Source organism: Hemiscyllium ocellatum, chromosome 5, assembly GCF_020745735.1.
Source record: "Hemiscyllium ocellatum isolate sHemOce1 chromosome 5, sHemOce1.pat.X.cur, whole genome shotgun sequence".
In the NCBI taxonomy this organism is placed as follows: Eukaryota; Metazoa; Chordata; class Chondrichthyes; order Orectolobiformes; family Hemiscylliidae; genus Hemiscyllium; species Hemiscyllium ocellatum.
Window position 1 is genome coordinate 34,198,007 of NC_083405.1, and position 23,795 is coordinate 34,221,801.

At 41.8% G+C, this 23,795-nt stretch overlaps 1 protein-coding gene across 1 annotated transcript in view; it reads left to right on the forward strand.

Annotated features, from left to right (window-relative positions):
* Nucleotides 1-5,223: 5,223 nt before the first annotated feature.
* The window catches only part of LOC132815654 (DNA topoisomerase 2-beta-like), a 179,750-nt gene continuing 161,178 nt past the window's right edge, over nt 5,224-23,795 (forward strand). The window contains exon 1 of the mRNA XM_060824642.1: nt 5,224-5,415. Coding sequence (XP_060680625.1) covers nt 5,374-5,415 — 42 coding nt within the window. The 5' untranslated portion in view covers nt 5,224-5,373. The remainder of the gene's footprint in view (nt 5,416-23,795) is intronic.

Sequence of the window (23,795 nt, forward strand, 5' to 3'; positions counted from 1 at the left end):
ATGTGTTTCAGGTGTAATTCAGTTCTCATTAGGGGATTGTTGTTTCACTGGCTGGTTACAGCCTGTATGTTACTCTTTTTACTTTTTTGAGAAAAGATTATGTTAATCTTGTGGTAGGGCTTAGCCCTTGGACTCTCTAGTTTCCTTTGTTTTATGTATGTGTTCTCACTGGTTTTGGTGTTTGGACTGAGTCCTTGCGGAAGACATACATTTTACCAGAGGAGCTGCTCCTGTGGGGAGGCCTAGCCCTGGGCCTGGGCATATGAAGATTGAACACCTGGGTGTGTGCTGATGGTGAGCACTTGCTGTATCCTAGGGTTTGGGTGAAGACCTTGCCTTCGGGAACGGATCAAACCCTTGTGAATTAACTGCACCTGTACAATGTACTGTGTTCCTGTGAGTGGGCCTGGTTTTCTGAGGCTAGGCCAGGACTCCATGGAGACTGAACACGTGCAGTGCATTTGCTGCCTTCAGAAATGGACACTGCAGTTAGGTGTGGACTCCATTTTGGACAATGCACCTCAAAGACTGGACTGGACTCCATTCCAGGGAATGGACTCTATATTTTGAAGACTCTGTATTTGGACTGTGTACGAGAAAGGACTCATTTTTTTTTTGGTAATTAAGTGTATTGTGTGTGTTGGGTCTATCACCTGCACTGTCTTGTGTCCCTGAGTCTGGCAGGTCTTACTGTGAGCTGGGAGGCTCACGTGTCGTCCTGAAAGCTGGAGGGTGGGTAGGCTATCCTGTGAACCTGAAGGTTGGTAGGCTGTCCTGAAAGCCAGGGGGTGGGTAGGCCACCCTGATGCCAGTTGTCCCAAGAGCCAGAAGGTGGGTAGGCCGTTCTGAGAGCTGTCGTCCTGAGAAGGGGTGATCATGACGGGCTGTCCTAGAAGTGGTCTGAAGGTCTCGGAGCAGCTGAGAGCCAGAAAGCGCGTAGGGGCAGGCTGAGATCTGGAAGGCTTGTGGGCTACCCTGCATGCTGTCGTCCCTGGGGAAGGGGACAGGCTTTCCTAGAGGTGGCCAGAAGGTGTGTCAGGGCGGACTGAGAACTGGAAGGGGCATGAGGTGGACAGAGCTGGAAAGTGTATAGGGGTGGGCTGCCTTAAAGTGGCCGGAAGGTGGGAGGGATGGCGGCTTGCTGGGTCTGTCTGCACTTTTTATGTAATAGGATTGTCTTGTGTGCAATTGTCATTGTTACTGTCTTTTCATATTTGAAACTGGGATGTGGGGTTTGTCCTCATTTCCCTGTAAACTGCATGAACGGTATGGTTTGGGGCCTAGCTTTGCTGCTCCTCTCTCTTGTAAAATTGCTGTTGTATGCAGCTGTAAATGTTGACTCTTTTTTTTGTATTTGTAATTGCTTAATAAAATAAGAGTGTCAGAGATGCTGACTCTGAAGAGGCAGTACTCAAGTCAAGGACTTTTCATATGTAAATAAAAGGCGTCTTGGTGATGGAAAACTGGCCTCTTTGGAGTTATTTCACTTTCATGTTCCTTCTCCCTGCTATGTTGATGGTGCTGGGAAGGCTGTCTTTGCTGTTTAGTCTTGAATGCATTTTCTCCTTGAAATAATGCATTTGCTGCCTGGCTTAATTGTAAGACCAGATCAGAACACATTCACCATCACCACTAGAGGGTTCTTGTGCCTCCATGGTAATGATCTTCCCTTTGGACTAGAAGATCCAAGTTCAAATTTCAGTTAGCTGGTGTTTATGATAAATTCAAATAAAGGGACTTAGGAAAAGGTCTCATGACATAGTACCATGTAACATCCCTACCTCTGAGCCAGAAAATCTGAGTTCAGGTTCCACCTCAGGATATAAAGGTCATGCTCCCAAGCAGCTGGATTTAATTAAAACAGCTACATAATAGAAAATGTTTAGAGGGATATGGACCAAACACAGGCAAATGGGACTAGTTCAGTTCAAAAAAACCTGGTTGCTATGGACAAATTGAGCTACAGGGCCTGTTTCCATGGTGTATACCGCTATGACTTAACTAGCATCAAACTGCAAATCATTCAAAACTAATTCTGCCAACAGAATTTTCATCAAAGCATCTGCTCTACCTGGAACTCTACTTAATAACAGCAGGAGACTCTCAAGAAGACAACACCGCAGGGATGTTCTCAAAGTATTCCTGAAGTAGTGAAACAGACTTAAGAATTTATAGCAGATCTTTGGTTGATCACAAAAGTGAAGAAGACTCATTCAGCAAGACACCGACCACATCAAAAATATTTGTCTAAAATGTGCAGAGATAAACTAGAGATATTCAAAGCAGTATATTAATCACCAAGCAACCCAACAGCCTAACCATTCAATTATCACTTACTTACTAAGTACATAAGAGTCTGCAGATCATATATTGGACTTACCAGCCATTTCTGAATCCCTCAACTAGGAGCAGAAGCAAGTTATCCTTGACTCTGAGGGACTGTCTGAGGGAATTATATGAACGAGAGTTGTGGTATATGGTTGTTGAGGACTGGAGAACCTTATCTAGTAGGGTCCCTCAGCTATAGATACACTCACAACAGTGCTATTCTTGATATGGGTATGAAAGGCATATTTTGAAGTCGCTATATTCTGCATTCTTTTCTATTACCCTGATGCACTTATGGTATGATTTGTCTGGATAGCATGCAGAATACTACTTTTCACTGTGTCTCAGTACATGTGATAATAAAATAAAAGCAAAATCAACATGAGGGAAAATTACTGTGATAAAATGTCAAAAGGATGTTGGAAAAACATGGTTGGTTGTAGCAGTTGAAATTTAATGAAAGGTGAAGTGCTACATTTTGCTGAAAGATCAAGGGGAGAAAACATAATGGGTAAAATTCTAAAGGAGCTGCAAGAGAGACTGGGGTTATGTATTCAAATGTTCAGAGTGCAATAGATAGTGATTAGGAATGGACAGGATACTTGTCTTTAAAAAGACAAGTTTTAAGGCAAACAAGTTAAATTGAATCTTTATTACACAATGAATAATGACCAGAATTGGACATACCACTAAGAAGAATGTGAAATCTTTAACGAGGATATAGAAAAGATTGACTGGAGGCCTGTGACCAGCAGTGTGCTGCAAGGATTGATGTTGGGTCCACCACTGCTTTTTGTAATTTATGTAAATGCTTTGGATGTGGATAGAGGAGGTAAGGTTAGTTAGCTTGCAGATGACACCAAAATTGATGGTGTAGTGTACAGGTTATATCATAATACAACAGGACCTTGATCAAATGGGCCCAATAGGCCAAGGATGGCAAATGTAGTTTAATTTTAGACAAATGTGAGGTGCTGTATTTTGGTAGGGCAAATCAGGGCAGGACTTTTACACTTAATGATAAGGTCCTGGCAAGTGTTGCTGAACACCGAGATCTCGAAGTGCAAGTGCATAGTTCCTTGAAAATGGAGTTGCTAGCAGATAGAATAGTGAAAAAGGTGTTTAGGTATGCTTGCCTTTGTTGGAATGTGCGTTGACTATAGGAGTTGGGATGTCATGTTGTGGCTATATAGGATACTGATTTTGGAATATTGTGTGCAATTCTAATCTCCCTCCTATTGGAAGGAGGTTGTGAAACTTGAAAGGGTTCAGAAAAGAATTACAAGGGTGTTGCGAGGCTTAGAGCTGTAAGGAGAGGCTGAATAGGCTGGAGCTGTTTTCCCTAGAGTATCAGAGGCAGAGGGGTGACTTTAAAGAGGTTTATAAAATCATGAGGTGCATAGATTATGGTTTATAACCTATTTTCCCAGAATAGAAGAGTCCAAAACTAGTGGATGTAGGTTTAAGGTGAGAGGGGAAAGATTTAAAAGGGGCTTAAAGGTAACTTTTTCATGCAGCGGGTATTTTGTGTTTGGAATGAGCTACCAGAGGAAGTGGTGGAGGTTGGTACAATTACACCGTTTTAAAAGGCAGCTGGATGTGTACATGAATATGAAGGGTATAGAGGGACATGGGTCAAATGCTGGCAATATGGACTAGATACCTGATTGGTATGGACGAGTTGGATTGAAGGGTCTGTTTCCATGCTGTATAATTCTATGACTCTGTATGAGAATGCCTTCGTGGTGGAGGGATTTTGGTTACATGGAGTGGAGTAGTTACTTTTTAAGAGACCGTTCAAAGGAGGTGTACAAAATCATTTCAATAGAATAGGCAGCAAGAAACTGTTCCAGGTGGCAAAGGACTCGGATAAAAGACAATTAGCAGAAGTAAAAAAAAACTGACAGGAGGTAACATTTTCAAGTGGTTAGGGTTCACAAAGAACTGTCTGACTGTGGTGTAAACAGATTCAATTGTAGCATTCAAAAAGGAGCTGGATGATCAGCTGGGAGAAAAGGTGACCCAGTTGCTCACATACAAAGTCGACAACGGGCCGATTAACTTCTCACGAATTGAACATCCCGAGCCTCCCTGAGATTCTAATACGCTCTGAGCGGGGTTCCTGTGAAGCTGGATAGGAAGAAAGGTGGCCAAAAACCCCCTAACCTTCGGTTTCCTCCACAGCAGCGAGCAACGAATGCCGTCACTCTCAACTCCGGATCATTTTTGAAAGCGAAGAGGGCGACGTCAGGCCGGAACGGCCCCGCCGATTGGTGGACGTGTCGGGCTGTGAAGACGGGAGGAGGTGATTGGAGGACGGGGGAGGGGCGGCTGGTTGTCAGTCGGAGGCAGTTTCCTCGCTCTCCTATTGTTTGTGGCCGGTGCGCGAGCGGGCGCGCGGTCGGGGGGGGGAACTGCGAGCCCTAACCGTCTCAATATTGAAAGTCAACGGCTGTCTCGCTCCGGAGGTTCGTGGGTTTTCGAAACAAAACGCCGCGCTTAACGATGCTTCGTTTCAGTGTGAGGAGGCGGTAGCGGCAGTAGGATCTCAATACGGGCATTTTGTTTACGTGTTTGCAAGACCTCGGCCTGGAAGACGACGACGAAGAGCTCGGAGCGAGAAGAAAGCGGAGCCGCTTCCTCGCCGTCCTGCTCCGAGTCACCGGCCGGCCCGAGGTGGTAGTGCAAACCACCGAGGACCAGGAGAGCCGGCGCAGGCAGGCAGGCAGACAGACGGGAGGCCTCTCCTTGTGCGGGAGGAGCCGTCGCCGCCGCCGCCGCCATCCTTTCTCTTCCTCCAGGATTTTTAAATTAACTCGGCCTTTTAAACCGAGGGGGCCCTCCCGGATCCGTCGAGAAACGGGTGGCAGGACGGGATCTATGTAACGGCCGAAGGCCTCGGAAGCACCGACGGTTCGGAGGAGTCGCCGAGCCCCCTTCCCGGAGAGTGACGATACCCTTGTTCAGAGCACAACCGCCAGATCCCCGAGCCGCAGCAAGCTCAGTGAATCCCTCGGGGTAGGGGGAAAGGGAACCTTCGCAAAGATGTCCAAGGGAGACGGAGAGTCCGGGGGCTTGACTTGGGTGGTAAGTGTGCGCTGTGAGCAGAGGCATTTCATTGAGGAAGGGTTGGGTGGGTGGGGGTCGTGAAAAAGCACCGTGGAGATCTCCCACCCCTCAGGATTCACTGCTGCCGAGGCTGAGCCTGCACAGGCCGGCGAGAGCACTCAGTCCATAACATCTGGCTGGGATGGATGGAACAATTTGACAACACGGCTTTTGTTGTCTGGCTATTCTACTGTTTTCCAGAAAACAACTTCATAAATAGATAAAGTTTTTTTTGTGCCACATTCATCCTTTCACTGTGTCTGAGGATGTCTTTTATTTGATATCCACATTGTCTTGCTCTATTCCTGCTCTCAGTTAACTTTGGCAGGAGTGGAGGAAACCTAATTTCTTTGATGCTAATGAGAACTTACAAACTACTGGAGGGAAGAACTAAACTTTCTAGCTGACTAAAGCATAAGCTGCAACAAAATCGAACAAGTTTAAAATCTAAAACAAAAGCAAACATTAATTACATTTTTCCTAGGTCTCTATAAACAAAAGGGTTGAATTTTGAGACACTGAGGCGGCTTATACTTTAGTGTCTCAAAATTCAACCTTTTTGTTTATGGAGACCTAGGGAAAGTCGAATTAACCTGAGCTGAAAATGTGTTGCTGGAAAAATGCAGCAGGTCAGGCAGCATCCAAGGAACAGGAGAATCGATGTTTCGGGCATAAGCCCTTCCGTCGACTCTCCTGCTCCTTGGATGCTGCCTGACCTGCTGCATTTTTCCAGCAACACATTTTCAGCTCTGATCTCCAGCATCTGCAGACCTCACTTTCTCTTCAAAGTCGAATTAACGTTTGCTTTTGTTTTAGATTTTAAACTTGTTCTCTGTTCTACTTATTTAGGTGATGTACATCTTAAATTATGCTACATATGAAACAGAGTGCTCCTTTTTCCACGTCTGTTTCTTTGGATTTTTCAATCCTAGGTTTATAACTTCACTTTAATGTACACAGCTGTATTCATTTTCATATACTCAGTGATTTGCTAGCTGACTTTTTATTAACGTAAATACAAATATTCCTTATTAGAAAAGTGGTTGTTGAGCCAATGATTCCAAGTTATTAGTTATGAGAGGGTGTATTGTTGCATTGGAAGATGCACTAATTTTAATGTTAATTTTCAAAAGCATAGTTTGTTGGGAAGGGTGGACAACTGGCAGGTGAAATTTGACACGTGTGAAATTATTTATTTCATTTGAATGAGAGGAAGTGATCTAAAACGGAGTGCTGTAATACTTGGAATGCAGGAGCTGAGGGACCTGTGGATATATGTCTACAAATCATTGAACGTGGAAGACCAAATTAAGATAGTAATTTAATTAAACATATGGGATCCTCAGCTTTCATAAGTAGTGGTATAGATTTCAAAAATAAGGAAGTTATGATCATTTTTAAAATACTGGTTCAGTCTCAATTGGAGTATTACTTCCAGTTCTCAGTCACTTATTAGAAATAATGTGAAGGGAGTGTGCAGAAAACATTCACAGGGATGGAGAGGTTCAGTTATGTCGATAGGAGAACAGCCTCAGCTTTTCAAATCTTCGAGAAGAGAAGCTTAAGCTGAAATTTGATAGAGATGTTCCATGTCATAAGGAGTCTAGACAATGTAGTTAGATATTAAGAAACTATTCCTATTGGTAGAAGGAACAAGAGGACTCTGGTAAATGGAGTGGTGATCCAAGGAATAAGTATTTTATTCAGACAGTGATTAGGACCTGTAATGCACTGTGCTTGACAGTATGATGGAGGCTGATTTACTTCTGTCTTTCAAAGGAAATTCTCTGAAGAAAGAAAAGGTATGCATTTAGAGGGAAAAGGCAGCAGAGAAGAACCAGTCGAGTTGATGTTGCAGAGAGCTGACACAGATGTGACAAACTGGTTACCAGCGTGTAAAGAAAACATTGTGATAATGATACTGCCATGTAGACAATACCCAATGCTTCTTTAATTCCAGTTGTATATTGTGACAGCATAACTAGTAACAAAAGTGACTTAAATAAGGGAATGGAAAGGGTCCATTGTATCCTTAAGGTGGCTGCACAGGTGGATAGAGTGGTCAAGAAGGCATATGGTATGTTTGCCTTCATCAGACGGGGTGTCGACTATAAAAGCTGGCAGGTCACGTGAAAATTGTACAAGACTTTGGTTTGGCCGCATTTAGAATATTGTGTAGAGTTCTGGCTGCCACATTACCAAAAGGCTTTGGAGAGGGTGCAAAGAAGGTTTACGAGGCTGTTACCTGGTATGGAAGGTGTTAGCTATGAAGACAGGTTGAGTAGGTTAGGATTATTTTCATTCGACAAAAGGAGATTTGGAGGGGGGGACCTGATTGAGGTCTACAAAATCATGAAGGGTATAGGCAGGGTAGATAGAGAGAAGCTTTTTCCCAGGGTGAAAGATTCAATAACGAGAGGTCATGTGTTCAAGGTGAGAGGTGGAAAGTTTGAGGAGGATATACTTTATATGGGGTGGAAGGTGCCTGGAACACATTGCCAGCAGATGCAGGCATGGTAGATTCATTTAAGATGTGTCTGGTCAGATACATGAGTAGGTGGGGAGCAGAGGGATGCAGATGCTTAGGAATTGGGCAATAGGTTTGGACAGTGGATTTGGATCAGCTCAGGCTTGGAGGGCCGAAGCGCCTGTTCCTGGGCTGTAAATTTTCTGTGTTCTCTGTTCTTTGAAAGAAGCGCAGTATCTATTTGGATGAATGCTGCTTGGATTGTGGAATAATCTGAAGTAGAAATGTCACTACCTGTATTGGGCAGATGCCTTAGAGTATGCATTGTGCATCTTAATTGCTTAAAGTACTGAATGGACTAAATACTCAAACATGTAGTTATGATCTAGCATTAGAACTGTTTCTGATTTCAACATAGTAATTTGAAGAATTGAATCGAATAACTTCGGTGATTTGTGGGCTAGCATGAGCAAAAGTGAGCGTGGATCTGCCTGAAGTACCTGGTTCACTGATGTCTTTGGGGAATTTATTCAAACTGGTGTAGTCTACACATGGCGTGTCCATTATATTTACTGGACTTTGAATAATAGGCCAGTTCACTTAGTCTTTTGCAAAAATGAATAGAAAGTAAAATGTGTGCTATTGCCATTGTTATTTGGATTACTAAAATAAGATATTCTGGATGTCTAATGATTTGATTTTATTGTTGTTACATGTACCACGATACAGTGAAAAGATTTGTGTGCTATCCAGGCAAATCAGAAGTATATCAGGATATTTAGAACTGAATGCAGAATTTAGTTTTATAGCTACAGACAAGGTGCAGAGAACGATCAACTTTAATATGGGAGATCTGGTCAAAAATCTGATAAATGGGGAAGAAGCTGTTCTTTAATCTGTTGATGTGTTTTAAACCTTCTATATCCTCTGTCTAACAGGAAGGTGGATGAGGGTATAAACCAGGGTGGGAGGGGTATTTGATTATATTGGCTGCTTTTCCAAGGCAGTATGAAGTAAGTCAACGAATGGAAGGTTAGTTTGTATGATGGACTGGATTACGTACGCAACTCCCAATAATTTCATGCAATTTTGGGCAAGCATTTGCTATGCCAAACTGTGATATATCCGGATCGCATGCTTTCTTTGGTGGACTGATAAAGATTGGTAAGGGTTATTGTGGACATGCCAAATTTCCTTAACCTTCTGAGGAAGTGGTGGCATTGGTACACTTTTTCTTGACCGGAGCATTAAGTCATATGGACCAGGACAGCTTGTTAGTGATATTTACTCTTAAGAACCTGAAGCACTTGACCATCTCCACCTCAGTGAGAATGTGTCTGGGGTATAAGCAGGGCAGGGAAAGAGTGAAGTTCTGAGTTTTGTGAAACAAGTTCAGCTGAGCATGACTCAGATCAGATTAAGAACTTACAGTTAACAATAGGGTGCTGGAGGCAAGGGTAATGAGTTAATAAGGTGGAAAAGCAGTCATTATGTAGAGCCATTTAACAATATTGGAAGCATTCAGTATGCCAGGTCAGCTAACAAGGGGCAGAGTATCCATTGTATGCATCCAGTTAACAAGGTTAAGAGCATTCATTGTATAACAGTAAAGGACTTGGTCTCTGCTGTTGATACTCCTTGATTGTAATGGTCACTCAATTAATACGTATGTTGCCTTGTCTGGATGCTCCTTCCTGTAAAATGACTATATAATTCATTGAGAAACTGCTATTCCAGAGAAGACTGAACTCCTGTTTCTGTGCACATGGGTGACTGTTCTCTCTCCCTTCGGGCTTAGGATAAAGATGAAACGTTTTGCTTTGACTGAGAGGGGGAAAACGGGAGGACATCAGTCCATTGATACAGATGGGTGTGCCATCCCTTCTACTTATAATCTGCATCTGCCCTGAATATGAGTCTGTATGGGTTGTGACGGTAGGCGAATTGTAGTGGATCAAGGCAGTCTGGGAGGCTGGAGTTGATGTATGCCATTACTGATGTCTTGAAACACTTCATAATGATGGATGTCAGAGCCACTAGGCTGTAGTCCTTAAAGTATGCTGCCTGATTTTTCTTTGGCATCAGGATGATGATGGTCTTGAAGCAGGTGAGAAACTCATTGGATTAAGGAGAAATTGAAGATGTCTGCAAATATTCCCCCCAGCTGGCCGGCGTGGGATTTGGGTGCACAGCTGTGGATTCCATCCGGGCCAGTTGTTTTCTGTGGGTTCAGTCTCAAGAAGGCCAATTTGATGTCAGTGGTGGTGACTGCAGATACAGGTGCACCTGAAGCTGTCAGAGCAGGCAACATTATTTCATTGAGCTTCTGTTAAAATGATCAGCAAATATGTTGAGCTCAATGGGGAGGGATGCATTGTTTTCAGAGATTCTGCTTGACTTTGCTTTGTAGCATGTTTTATGTAGCATGACAACCTTGCTACAGATTACGTGTGGTATTGTCTCTTGGTGTTCCTGATAACTTTGCAAAGGTCGTATCTAGATTTCCTGTGTAGGTCAGGGTCACTTGAGTTGTACGCTTCAGACCTGGAATTCAGTAGGGAGTAGATGTTCTGGTTGGGAAGCACTCTGATTAATTTCTTTGGAGCAGAATCCTCTGCGCACTTGCTTTTGAAGCCTGTGTCAGTAGTGGCATACTCATTTAGGTTGGCTGCTGAGTTCTTGAATATGCAGTCACGTAGGAGGTCATACATTACTTTAGACTAACACTGTATGACTTTCTATTCTGGATTCTCTTGCTTCCGTTTCTGCTTGTAAGCCGGGCGAGGAGCTCAGTCTTGTGGTTTGATTTTTCCAAAATGCGGGCAGGGGATGGAGCATTAGGTGTCTTGGTTGTGTAGCAATGGTCAAAGATGTGTGGGTCTCTGGTGGGTCAGGAAACATATATTTTCCTGATGTTTGTTTGAGTTGATGACATGAAAAAAGTTTTTTCCAGAAGTAGGTTGAAAAGATCTTTGGGTGGGTGGTGGTTTTAGAGTCTGGAATACAGGGAGAACTAGCTATTTGGATACAGAACTGGCTCAAAGGTAGAAGACCGAGGGTGGTGGTGGAATGTTGTTTTTTAGACTGGAGGCCTGTGACCAGTGGAGTGCCACAAGGATCGGTGCTGGGTTCTCTACTTTTTGTCATTTATATAAATGATTTGGATGTGAGCATAAGAAGTATAGTTAGTAAGTTTGCAGATGACACCAAAATTGGAGGTGTAGTGGACAGCAAAGAAGGTTATCTCCGATTACAACTGGATCTTGATCAGATGGGCCAATGGGCCGAGAAGTGGCAGGTGGAGTTTAATTGCGAGGTGGTACATTTTGGGAAAGCAAATCTTAGCAGGACTTATACACTTAATGGTAAGGTCCTAGGGAGTGTTGGTTTTGAAATGGTTACGTCCTACAGAATTTATAATATTGCTGCTGAAATGAGCTCAGATTTTCACAGCAATGACAAAATACCTATTGGATAGAGATCAGTTGGTAGAAGCACACATCCATCAAGTAAGGAAACTTAGTGAAACTTCTACATGTTATTGCTCTTTTCACCATTTCAGATTCTCTGGCATTGAAATCATTCACGAATTGCTTTCATAGTATAAAATACATAATTTTCTATATTTAGTGCAAAATTAACTGTAAAAAAAATGTTTAAAGCAGAACTATGATCCCAAGCACTATAACACTTGAACACCAGTCTTCAGAGCTCTGCAACTTGCTGTGCTATTCCCCACATTGAGAGTCTCTGGTTGGTAGACAGCGCTGCAGGAATAGAAAAGCAATGAAAGAAAATGAGCTTTGGGGTATCTTTACCTCTGAATTATATTTTATTTAATTCATTCATTCTTGGGATGTGAGCAAGGCTCGCTTATTGCTGACCCCAGTTTCCCTTGAGAAAGTGGTGGTGAGCTGCCTTCTTGGACCACTGCAGTCTATTTACTGTTGGTAGACACTCAGTATTGTTGAGCTGCAAGTTCCTGAATTGTGACTGGAGGTACTGAAGGAGCAGTGGTATATTTCCTGGATGGTGCATTTACTTAGAGATGCACTTATTGGTGGTGTCTTCATGTATCTACTCCCCTCGGTGGCAATGGTTGTATTTGTAAGGTATTGTGTAAGAAACCTTTGAATTTCTGCAGTGTATCTTGTAGATATGAACAGCACGAGTGTGTACTAATGACTAGTCCAGTTTAGTTTCTCGTCAGTGCTACCCCCAGGATGTTAATGATGAGGGATTCAGTGAGGTGATGCCATTAAATGTGGATAAATTATCTCGTTTGAGATGGTCATTGCCTAGCACTTGTGTAGGGTGAATGTTACTTGACGTATCAGTTCAAACCTGAATAATGTTGAGGTCTTACTGTATTTTGGTATGGGTTGCTTCAGTATCTGAGCAGTTGTCTGTGGTGCTGAATATTGTGTAGGTCATCAGTGAATATCTCCACTTCTGACATTATGACGGAGGGGATGCCATTGAAACATTTGAAGATGATTGCGGTCCAGACATTACCTTGAAGAACTCCTGCAGAGATGTCCCAGAGTTGTGAGGATTCCAGGTTTTGAATCATAGAGTCCCTACAGTGTGGAAACAGGCCCTTCAGCCCAGCAAGTCCACACTGACCCTCAGAGTATCCCACCCTAACCCATTCCCCATTACTCTACATTTGCCTCTGACTAATGCACATAACCTACACAGTTGCCTGAGGCTGGAATCGAACTCAGGCCCCTGGCTTTATGAGACAGCAGTGTTAACCACAGAGTCACCATGCCACTTTTCTGACTCTCATTTGTTATAGCTGGATATTCTGCTACGAAGAAAGGTTATCTGCATTATGTTTGATGTGTAAACTATTGTAAGTAAGACCCATTTTCCCAGAATGTCTCAAAAATATTTGGCAAATAGAATCCCATATCTTGTGGCTCCATGAGATCTTGTGCTCTAGCAGTGAGAGTGATTTTAACGACACTTAATCAGCCTCACAAACTAAAGGACATTTTGTACTTTCATCCTTATAATGTACAAGAATACTCATGAGGAAGATTAATATTTGAATCACTGCTAAAAATGATGAGCTTCATGCTCCTTTTGGTCACCTAAGGATGGGAACTTAAATATACATTTCTCTGGATTTAATTTTTAAAATGGTTTGCTTGTCCTTAAAACGTCTACTTAACTATATTTTAGTGAGGAACTAAACATCACTAAAACAAGCGTCCAGCCTGGTCATTGGTCAATTGAACTGGCTGTGCACAATCAAGTTTTTCAGTTACTCTATCTCTTTCAGTAAAATGTCATCTTTCTGTGATGTAGTACAATTAACTGGGATGGTTGTAACACTCCCTGAATAGAATTGATTTCAAATTAAACCTACTTTGCTTAATATCTATTTCAATATATTTAAGTCCCACAAATGTGACTTCCCATTTTATTCTTCTCTAGCTATACATTAGGCTTATGATAAGAACCCATAGCGTTGGAAGTAATATATTTGCATAGATAGAAGATTGGCTGATTAATACAGAGAGTAGGGAAAAAAGCATTTTCAGGATGGCAATCTGTAACTCTTGAGAGTGCCACAGGGATCAGTGCTGGGGCCAAAGTTATTTACAATATCTGTTGATTACTTGGATGATGAAAATGAACATACAATGGCCAGTTTTGCAGAGGACACAAAAATAGGTGGGAGGGCAAGTGGTGAAAAAGACTATGTGCCTTCGCAGACTAAGGTCCAGTAAGATGACAATATCTTGGCAGATGAAATATAATGTGGGAAAATATGAGAGAGTATGTACTTTGGTCGGAAGAATAGAGGAGATAAATATTTTTAAATGGACAAAGACTGCAGAAAGCTACAGAAGGTGGATTTGAGGGAAAGGTGAAAATTAAAAATGGTGAACATATTGGCCAACTATTATTCAAAAGCAGTGACAACTGAGGAAGGGCAAGAAAAAAGATACTAACATTAAATTATGTACAAGAACTTGCCCAAAACACACGCCTGTGGGATTGTTGTAAATCTATGAAAACCATTTTTTTGAAAAATTACATTCTTTGCAGAATGAATACAGATTGGCCTTTCAAAATGTTTGATTTTCTTTTCTGAGAATAAAGTAGTCTAAGTGTGATTTAACTCCAAGCAAATTCCTGATCTTACTTTTAGAATCACTTAGCAACTGTATTCTTCATGGGGTAAAGGACCAGGAGAAAAAAGAACAAGCAAAAGATAGAATAAGGAGTAGGTCCTAGAGACCTTCACTCTGACCCTAGTCTTGATCTAATAGTGACACAGTGTCTAGTTTATGAGCAGTTCCTATTAATTGGGACCTACAGGCTACCTCACAAAATGAAAATTTTTATGAAGTATAACGAACAAAAATGAAGGCTGGTCTGGTCTCATGCTCTGCAACTTTTCTATGCCAAAATTTATTGCATCATACTCAGTTCATGGGTTTATCACTGCGTTTCTTAACCACACAGTAATTTTTGGTAAATAAAGTTGCAATTAATTTTTAATAGCACAGAAATCCATTTTATGTTTCAAAACTTCTTACATTGAGTCCTTTGGCAATATCATTAACTTGTAAGTTTCTGTCTAAGCTGTACACTGTCCTGATTTTAATCTGTATCACCAATACTTCATAACCACTGTGTAAAAATCTTGGGACTAAGTTCCCAACAGTGTTGTGGATATATCTCTAACAGAAAGAAAGGAATGCAGCAGTTCGAGAACGCAGCTCACTACCACCTTCTCTAGGACAGGCAATAAATGCTTGTCCAGTCAGCGATTATATCAACATGCAATGAGCAAATTATTAAAAAATGAGTTATTCCCTTAGTACCAAAATACCACTGATGAGCCATAGCTTCCAGAATAGTGTTTCAAACGTCTGTTATACTTCCAAGTTAGGAGAAATTTCTTCTCCTCTCTGCCTTTATTGATCAAGTTGTTTTTTTCTGAAACTGAGACTCTCTAGTTCCAGATTCCCCAGTCAGACATCTTTCAAGCATCTAAAATATAAAGTACCCTAAGAATGCTTCAAAGAAATCACGTCTCTCTTTTCTGAGTTTATTCAATTTTCATCTGGGCCAAGCTAAGATTCAGTTTGGGCTCTTCCAGAACCACTCAGCTCCTGACCTCATTGCAGTCTTGGTCCAAACATTAACTAATGAAGTGCCACAGGCATCAGGGTCCCAGTTATTTTCAATATATATTCACAACTTGAATGAGGAAAGTAATTGCACAATAGCCACATTTGCTGATGAGTAAAATAGATGGGAAAGCTAGTGATGAGTGTGATACAAAGAATCTGTAGAGGGATTATAGATAGGTTTAGTGAGTGAGTAGAAAGCTTTGCAGAAGGAATATGTGAGGTTATGTACTTTGTCAGGAAGAATAGAGCGAAAAAAAAACCATAGATGCTAGAATCCAAGGTAGACTAGCAGGAGGCTAGAAGAATGCAGCAAGCCAGGTAGCATCAGTAGGTGGAGAAGTCAACGTTTCGGCTGTAACTCTTCCTCAGGACTGAAGAAAGGTTACACCTGAAACATTGACTTCTCTATTTCCTGATGCTGCCTGGCTTGCTGTGTTCTTCCAGCCTCCTGCTTGTCTACTAGGAAGAATAGACCAGCTGAATATTATTTAAATGGAGGAAACAGACAGAAAATGACAGCATAGAGAAGTTTGGGAGTCACAAAGATAACATCCAAGTTCAACCGGTAATAGTGAAGTACATGGAATGATGGCCTTCTCCCCCCCCCCCCGCAAAGAGAACGGAGTGTAAAAATAGGGAAGTTTTGCTAAAACTAGACCCCTAGCATACAGTAAATAGTTTTGGGCCACTTATTCAAGAAAGATATATTGGTATTGGATGCTGTTTAGAGACGACAGGAAAGTGGAGTAAAGGATGATAATATCAGACATGATCTCATTGGTAGAGCAGACTTGATGGGCTGGAAGACCTACTTCTGCTCCTATATTTGTATGGCTTTATGGACAAAAGTACTGAATTCCAGAGGGAAGGCATAAGTCACTGATTTTATATCAAGGCAGCATTTGTCTAAGCATCTCATCAAGAAGCCCTTGAGAAATTGAAATAAATAGGAATCAAAAGGAGAAATTTTCCTTTGGATGGAGACCACTTTGAAACCCTCGGGAATGCTATTGACCATAAACTGAACTAGATCAAACCAGATGAGTGTTGTGACCACAAAAGAAGTTCAGTGGATGGGAATTCTGACAAGATTCAATCACCTTCTACCTCCCCAAATTCTATCCACTGACCAGAAGGCGCAAGCCAGGAGTATAATAGATGAAAATGTGTTGCTGGTCAAAGCACAGCAGGCCAGGCAGCATCTCAGGAATAGGGAATTTGACGTTTCGAGCATATAATAGAATACTGTTCACCTGTTTGATGAGTGCAGCTTCAAAACACTCTTAAGCTCAACACCATCCAGGACAAAGCATTCCACTTGATTGCATCCCACCCATTTCTGGAAACCATGCTGAATCTGCTTGATCGTGTTATGTATTTCTAAAAGCTCTGCTTTTACATTCTTTATAATAGACTAAATGTTCCCAATGATAGCTATTTAAGCTAACAACTAGCTTGTGATTATCTTTTTCTTCTTCCCAGTTCTTTTCTTCTTAAGTTTTATAATACTCTGGGACTTTTCTATAATGTGTTGCTGGAAAAGCGCAGCAGGTCAGGCAGCATCCAAGGAGCAGGAGAGTCTACGTTTTGGGCATGAGCCCTTCTTCAGGAATCCTGAAGAACGGCTCATGCCCGCAACGTTGACTCTCCTGCTCCTTGGATGCTGCCTGACCTGCTGTGCTTTTCCAGCAACACATTTTCAGCTCTGATCTCCAGCATCTGCAGTCCTCACTTTAAAGTCTGGTTGAAGATTTGTAACTCGGGTGTCCGTTGTTGTGGTTCTGTTCGCCGAGCTGGAAGTTTTTGCTGCAAACGTTTCATTCCCTGGCTAGGGAACATCATCAGTGCTATTGGAGCCTCCTGTGAAGTGCTGCTTTGATGTTTCTTCCGGTATTTATAGTGGTTTGTTCTTGCCGCTTCCGGGTGTCAGTTTCAGCTGTAGTGGTTTGTATATGGGGTCCAGGTCCATGTGTCTGTTAATGGAGTTTGTGGATGAATGCCATGCCTCTAGGAATTCCCTGGCTGTTCTCTGTCTGGCTTGTCCTATGATGGTAGTGTTTTCCCAGTCAAATTCATGTTCCTGGTTGTCTGAGTGTATGGCTACTAGGGATAGCTGGTCGTGTCGTTTTGTGGCTAGCTGATGTTCATGGATGCGGATTGTTAGCTGTCTTCCTGTTTGTCCTATATAGTGTTTTGTGCAGTCCTTGCATGGTATTTTGTAAACTACGTTAGTTTGGCTCATGCTGGCTATTGGGTCCTTTGTTCTAGTGAGTTGTTGTCTGAGTGTGGAAGTTGGCTTGTGTGCTGTTATGAGTCCTAAGGGTCGCAGTAGTCTGGCTGTCAGTTCTGAGACGCTCCTGACGTATGGTAGTGTGGCTAGTCCTTTTGGTTGTGGCATGTCCTCGTTCCGTGATCTATCTCTTAGGCATCTGGTGATAAAGTTGCGTGGGTATCCGTTTTTGGCGAATACCTTGTATAGGTGTTCCTCTTCCTCTTTTCGCAGTTCTGGTGTACTGCAGTGTGTTGTGGCTCTTTTGAATAGTGTCCTGATGCAGCTTCGTTTGTGTGTGTTGGGGTGGTTACTTTCATAGTTTAGGACTTGGTCTGTGTGTGTTGGTTTCCTGTGTACCCTTGTGGTGAATTCTCCGTTGGGTGTTCTCTCTACTAACACGTCTAGGAATGGGAGTTGGCTATCCTTTTCCTCTTCTCTCGTGAATCGTATTCCTGTGAGTGTGGCGTTGATGATTCGGTGTGTTTTTTCTATTTCTGTGTTTTTGATGATTACAAAGGTGTCATCGACGTATCTGACCCAGAGTTTGGGTTGGATTTGTGGTAGGGCTGTATGTTCTAACCTTTGCATAACTGCCTCTGCTATGAGTCCCGAGATTGGTGATCCCATGGGTGTTCCGTTGATTTGTTCGTATATCTGATTGTTGAATATAAAGTGTGTGGTGAGGCACAGGTCTAGTAGTATGCCGTCCTTGTTGATAGGTTCGGCCTCCTGTGTTCTGTTATGTATGTCCAGTAGGTTGGCTATTGTTTCTCTGGCTAGGGTTTTGTCAATTGATGTGAACAGTGCCGTCACGTCGAATGATACCATGGTTTCTTCTTTGTCTATGTGTGTATTCCTGATGATGTCCAAGAATTCCTGTGTTGATTGTATGGAGTGTTTGGATCCGCTGACTTGGTGTTTCAGTTTTTGTTGTAGTTCTTTGGCCAGTTTGTATGCTGGTGTCCCTGGTAGTGATACTATGGGTCTGAGTGGGATGTCTGGTTTGTGTACTTTGGGTAGTCAGTAGAATCTGTGGGTGTTGTTGCTTTCGGGTTTCATTCTTTGCTGGTCCGCTTTAGTTATCTGTCCGTTCTTTTGTAGATTCCTTAGTGTGTTGATTATTCTATTGGTGAGTTGTGGTGTGGGGTCGGAATCCTTCATTTGGTAGGTGTTGGTGTCTGCGAGTAGTAGTTGTGCTTTATTGATGTAGTCTGATTTATCTAAGATGACCGTCATTCTGCCTTTATCTGCCGGTAGTATGATTATGTTCTTGTCAATTTTCAGTGCTTTCAGTGCTTCCCTTTCCTTGGTGTTGAGGTTATGTGTATGTCGTTTTCTTATCATCATAGGTACGACCGTTTGTCTCACTGTTTGTTGTGTCTCTTCTGTCAGTCCATTGTTCCTGAGTGTGCATTCTAGTGCTGCTAGGAAGTCTGCTGTGTTGGCATCCCTGTAGTTGTATTTGAGTCCCTTGGCCAGTATAGTTCTTTCCATGTCTGTGAGCTGTCTGTGGGAGAGGTTTTTAACCCAGGTGTGTGTTGTAGTGTCCTCCTGTTTGTGGGTTAGTTTGTCCATTTTTTCTTTTAGTGCCGTTTTTTTGCGAAGTGTTGTCCTGTTCTGTCCTATAGTGATGGCCTGTTTTATGGTCCGGATCACTCCTGATTAGTCCAAAAATGGATACCCACGCAACTTTATCACCAGATGCCTAAGAGATAGACCACGGAACGAGGACATGCCACAACCAAAAGGACTAGCCACACTACCATACGTCAGGAGCGTCTCAGAACTGACAGCCAGACTACTGCGACCCTTAGGACTCATAACAGCACAAAAGCCAACTTCCACACTCAGACAACAACTCACTAGAACAAAGGACCCAATAGCCAGCACGAGCCAAACTAATGTAGTTTACAAAATACCATGCAAGGACTGCACAAAACACTATATAGGACAAACAGGAAGACAGCTAACAATCCGCATCCATGAACATCAGCTAGCCACAAAACGACACGACCAGCTATCCCTAGTAGCCATACGCTCAGACAACCAGGAACATGAATTTGACTGGGAAAACACTACCATCATAGGACAAGCCAGACAGAGAACAGCCAGGGAATTCCTAGAGGCATGGCATTCATCCACAAACTCCATTAACAGACACATGGACCTGGACCCCATATACAAACCACTACAGCTGAAACTGACACCCGGAAGCGGCAAGAACATCCATCAACAGACACATCGACCTGGACCCCACATACAAACTACTACAGCTGAAACTGACACCCGGAAGCGGCAAGAACAAACCACTATAAATACCGGAAGAAACATCAAAGCAGCGCTTCACAGGAGGCTCCAATAGCACTGATGATGTTCCCTAGCCAGGGAATGAAACATTTGCAGCAAAAACTTCCAGCTCGGCGAACAGAACCACAACAGTCCTCACTTTCTCCTAAAAGACTTTTCTATAATCCAAGGATTCTTGGAAGATTATTACCAGTGCATCCATTATCTCTGCAGCTTATTTGTTTAGCATCTGAGGATGCATCCCATCAAGTCCAGGGGACTTATCATTGTTTAGCCTTATGAGTTTCTCAAGCACTTTCTCTGTAATGATAGTTACTGTCTTTATTTCCTCTCCTCCTTTTTGCCCGTTGAATATTTAGTAATTTTGGAGTGCTATTAGTGTCTTCTATTGTGTATATTGATGAAAACTGTTCATCGACTGCTCTGCCATTTCTAGGTTTACTATTTATTATTTCCCCAGCCTTGTTCTCCAAGGGGTCCATGTTCACTTTAGCTTCTCTCTTCCTTTTTTGATATATTTAAAGAAGCTCTTACTATCTGTCTTGATATTCAGAGAGAGCTTTCAAATGTCTTTGAAGTGCTTTTTTTTCCTCCCCATTAATGTTGATAGTTCAATAGTTGAGAGAACAGAAACTGGCAGCAAAATTTTTTGAACATCAAAGCATTTATTGGAAATGGCGTCATGTTCATATCACTGGCCTGGTAATTCAGATAGTCAAGCTTGTGCTCTGAGGGCATGTCTTCATTTCCTACCACAATTGAATTCGCAATACATCTAGAATTGAAAACTAGTTTCAGTGACCATTAATTAATTATTATAAATATTCACCAGATTTACTTACATTCTTTACAGAGTGAAATATGCCCTCTTCCCTTGAGTCACATGTAGGTAACACCAGACCCAAAACAATATAGGTGACTTTTAATTATGTACTAAAAAGGTTCAGTGAGAAATTCCATTCTTGGGCAATGATTTTGGGCTACAAATTCATGTCTTGCCAGTGCATCTATAACTCATGAAAGATTAAAGGGTGCAATGTGCAGTCTGTTGAATTAGTTTTTGTAGGAGGTTGGCCTGAATGTGTTGTGAAGAATGCTGATATTTGTCTGACTGTCTTCTCGTTGAATATCGAGAATGTGGCAGAAGCACAGCTGGTGGAGTTTCTCTCTTTCTTGCAAGCTCCTGCTACACAGTCCAGGTCGTGCTGCAGTTCAGGAGTACAGTGCTGACAACTGTTAAGGCTTCTGGAGATCTTGGTTACTGACACTTGTTGCCATAGTTTATAAAAGACTCAGCTAATGTAGATCTCCATAGAGTCATACAGCATGGAAGCAGACTCTTCAGTCCAGTTCATCCAGGCCAACCAAATTTCCCAAACTAAACTAATTCCTCGTGCCTGCATTTGGTCCATATTCTATTTGTGTACCTCCCCAAATGTCTTTTAAATGTAACTGTACCTGCATCTACCAATTCCTCTGACATTTCATTCTACATATGAACCACCCTTTGTGTGAAAGTGTTGTCCCTAAGGTCCCATTTCTCCTCTCCTCTTACAATTATGCCCTCTCGTTTTGACCTCCACACCCTAGGGAAAAGACCTCTGATATACACACTATTCATGCTGCTCATGATTTTATAAACCTCTATAAGGTTGCCCCTACACTCCAATGAAAGAAGTCTCAGCCTATCCAGCCTCGTCTTGTAACTCAAACCCTCCTATCTCAACAACATCCTTGTAAATCATTTTACACCGTCTCCAATCTAATAATATCTTTCTATAGCAGGGAGACCAGAACTATACACAGTACTCCAAAAGTGGCCTTACCAATGTCCTGTGCAACTTTAGTATGATAACCCAACTCCTATATTCAATAGTCTGAGCAATGATGGCAACCATACTATACGCCTTTTTAACCACCCTGGGAGAAAGTGAGGACATTTCGAGCATAAGCTCTTCCTAATGAAGAGCTTAGGCTTAACGTTGACTCTTCTGCTCCTTGAATGCGCTTTTGCCGCGCCACACTTTTTGACTTTTTAACCACCCTGTCTACCTGTGATGCACCTTTCAGAAAAACTATGTACTTGAACCCCTAGGTGTTTCGGTTCAACAACACTCCCCATTAACTGTGCAAGTCTTGTTCGTCTTACCAAAATGCAACACCTCAAGTTTATCTAAATTAAATTCTATCTGCCAATCCTCAGCCCATTGGCCCAATTGATCAAGATCCCTTTGTAATCTTAGATAACCACCTTCACTGTCCAGTTTTGGTGTCATTCACAAATGTACTAACCATTCCACTTACTCTTATCCAAATCATGTATATAAATGACAAATTATTAATGGTGGCCTTTTGTAAGAGGGGGCTGCCAAAGAATAGGAAGTGTTCAACTTATTCCAAAGATTCTTTCTTCAACATGTATATTTAGTTGACTGGGTTTGGTTGATGAGAGTTTTATTTTGGTGACATTTGAGGACAGGCTGAATCTTTTGTGTGCAACATCGATCAGAGTGAGAGTGCCTTGCAAACCTGGTGCTGAGTGAGCAGCAACATTGTCATGATTCACAAATTCAGGATAGAGTTTTCTGTTTAGTTGATATTTGATCCTCTTTGAAATAAACTTGTCAGGTGGATTGTAAATAGTATGGAGGCTTGCTTCACCTGTACGGGTCAGCATGGATTTAAGGGAAAATTGTGACGAACTAACAGGCTGGAGTTTTTTGAAGAGGTAACAGAGAGGGTTAATGAAGGCAAGACCAGTTGATGACTTCCAAAAGGCATTTTGAAACTGTTCCAAATCTTGGTATGTAAATTTCCAATTATCAAGTTGGCAAGTGACGCAAATCTAGGGAGAATTGTAAACTGAGAGAACGACAGTGTAGAACTTCAGAAGGATATTTACGTATTGGTGGGTTGCGGGCAAATCAAGTTCAATGGGGAAATATTTACTTTGGTCCAAAGAACATGGGGCAACAATAAAACGAGGGCTATTCTAAAGGATATGCAGGAGCAGAGACATCTGGGTATGTATGTACGAAAGTCATATGTGCGTAACTCATTGAATGTGGTACAGAAACTACATCGATTTCTGACCCGTGTGGATGGTAGCAACTTCCACAACTGGAAGCCAATGACTTGATTGGTGTGCCAACACTAATTGCTGTATGTGGAAACCTGTGGAGTGGCTGTGCATGTGTACAGTCGAGAGGGAACATTGGCAGACAGAGCTATTAATAAACTGTATTTGTATTCTAGGATTCATTAATAGGGGCAAGAGCTGGGATGTTAAGATGAACATGATATTATTTTGACCTCACCTGCAGTATTGTTTACAGTTATGGGTACCAAGTTATAAGAAGCATGTGAATATTGGAGTCAGTGTAGAAGTGGTTTCTGAGAGTGCTTCCAGATGCAAGAAACTTTAGTTAAGAGGAAATACTGGAGAAATTGGAACTATTTTCCTTTGAGAGAAGACTACAAGGAGAATTGACGGGCATTTCCAAAATCATGAGCACAGTAGAAAGAATGGATTGGGAGAAAATGATTTGAGAGATCAGAGTTTTAAAATGTTCTGCAGAAGAAACAAATATGAAAAGAGAATTTTTTTCAATACAGCAATTAGTTAAGGTCAAGAAATGTGGAGGAAGTAGGTTCAGTTGAGGCATTCAAGAGGACATTTAATGATTATTTAAATAGAAGCATTATACATATATCTTGTAAGGGTATATTTTCTCTTACTACAGTGAATAAGCATCTGTTGCCTTGATGGCTCTGTCCAAGTAGAGAGAACAGAGTTGGTTTATTTGATAGTTGAAATTATTGGAAGAGTAAATCAGAATTCAGCAGCCTGAAGCTAAGGGCAATTGGTAAGCAAGATTAATTATTCTTGTCAAACTACACTCCATTAACTGCTGTGAACAACACTTGATTTTTTTTTGACACACTTTAAAAAAAAAAGACGTAAATGACAGTGGTCATTTGACAACTGTAATTTCCTTTTTCTGATCATTTTTTAGCTTTTTAAATACAATGGATTTTAGTGTTTTTCCTACTTGCAAGCAGGATTTCTTGTGGAATGTTGTGTGATTTATTTTCAGTTGTGTCAGTTTAAATCATCTTCATTGAGGCCAAAATTTTGTTTTCAAAATAATGATAA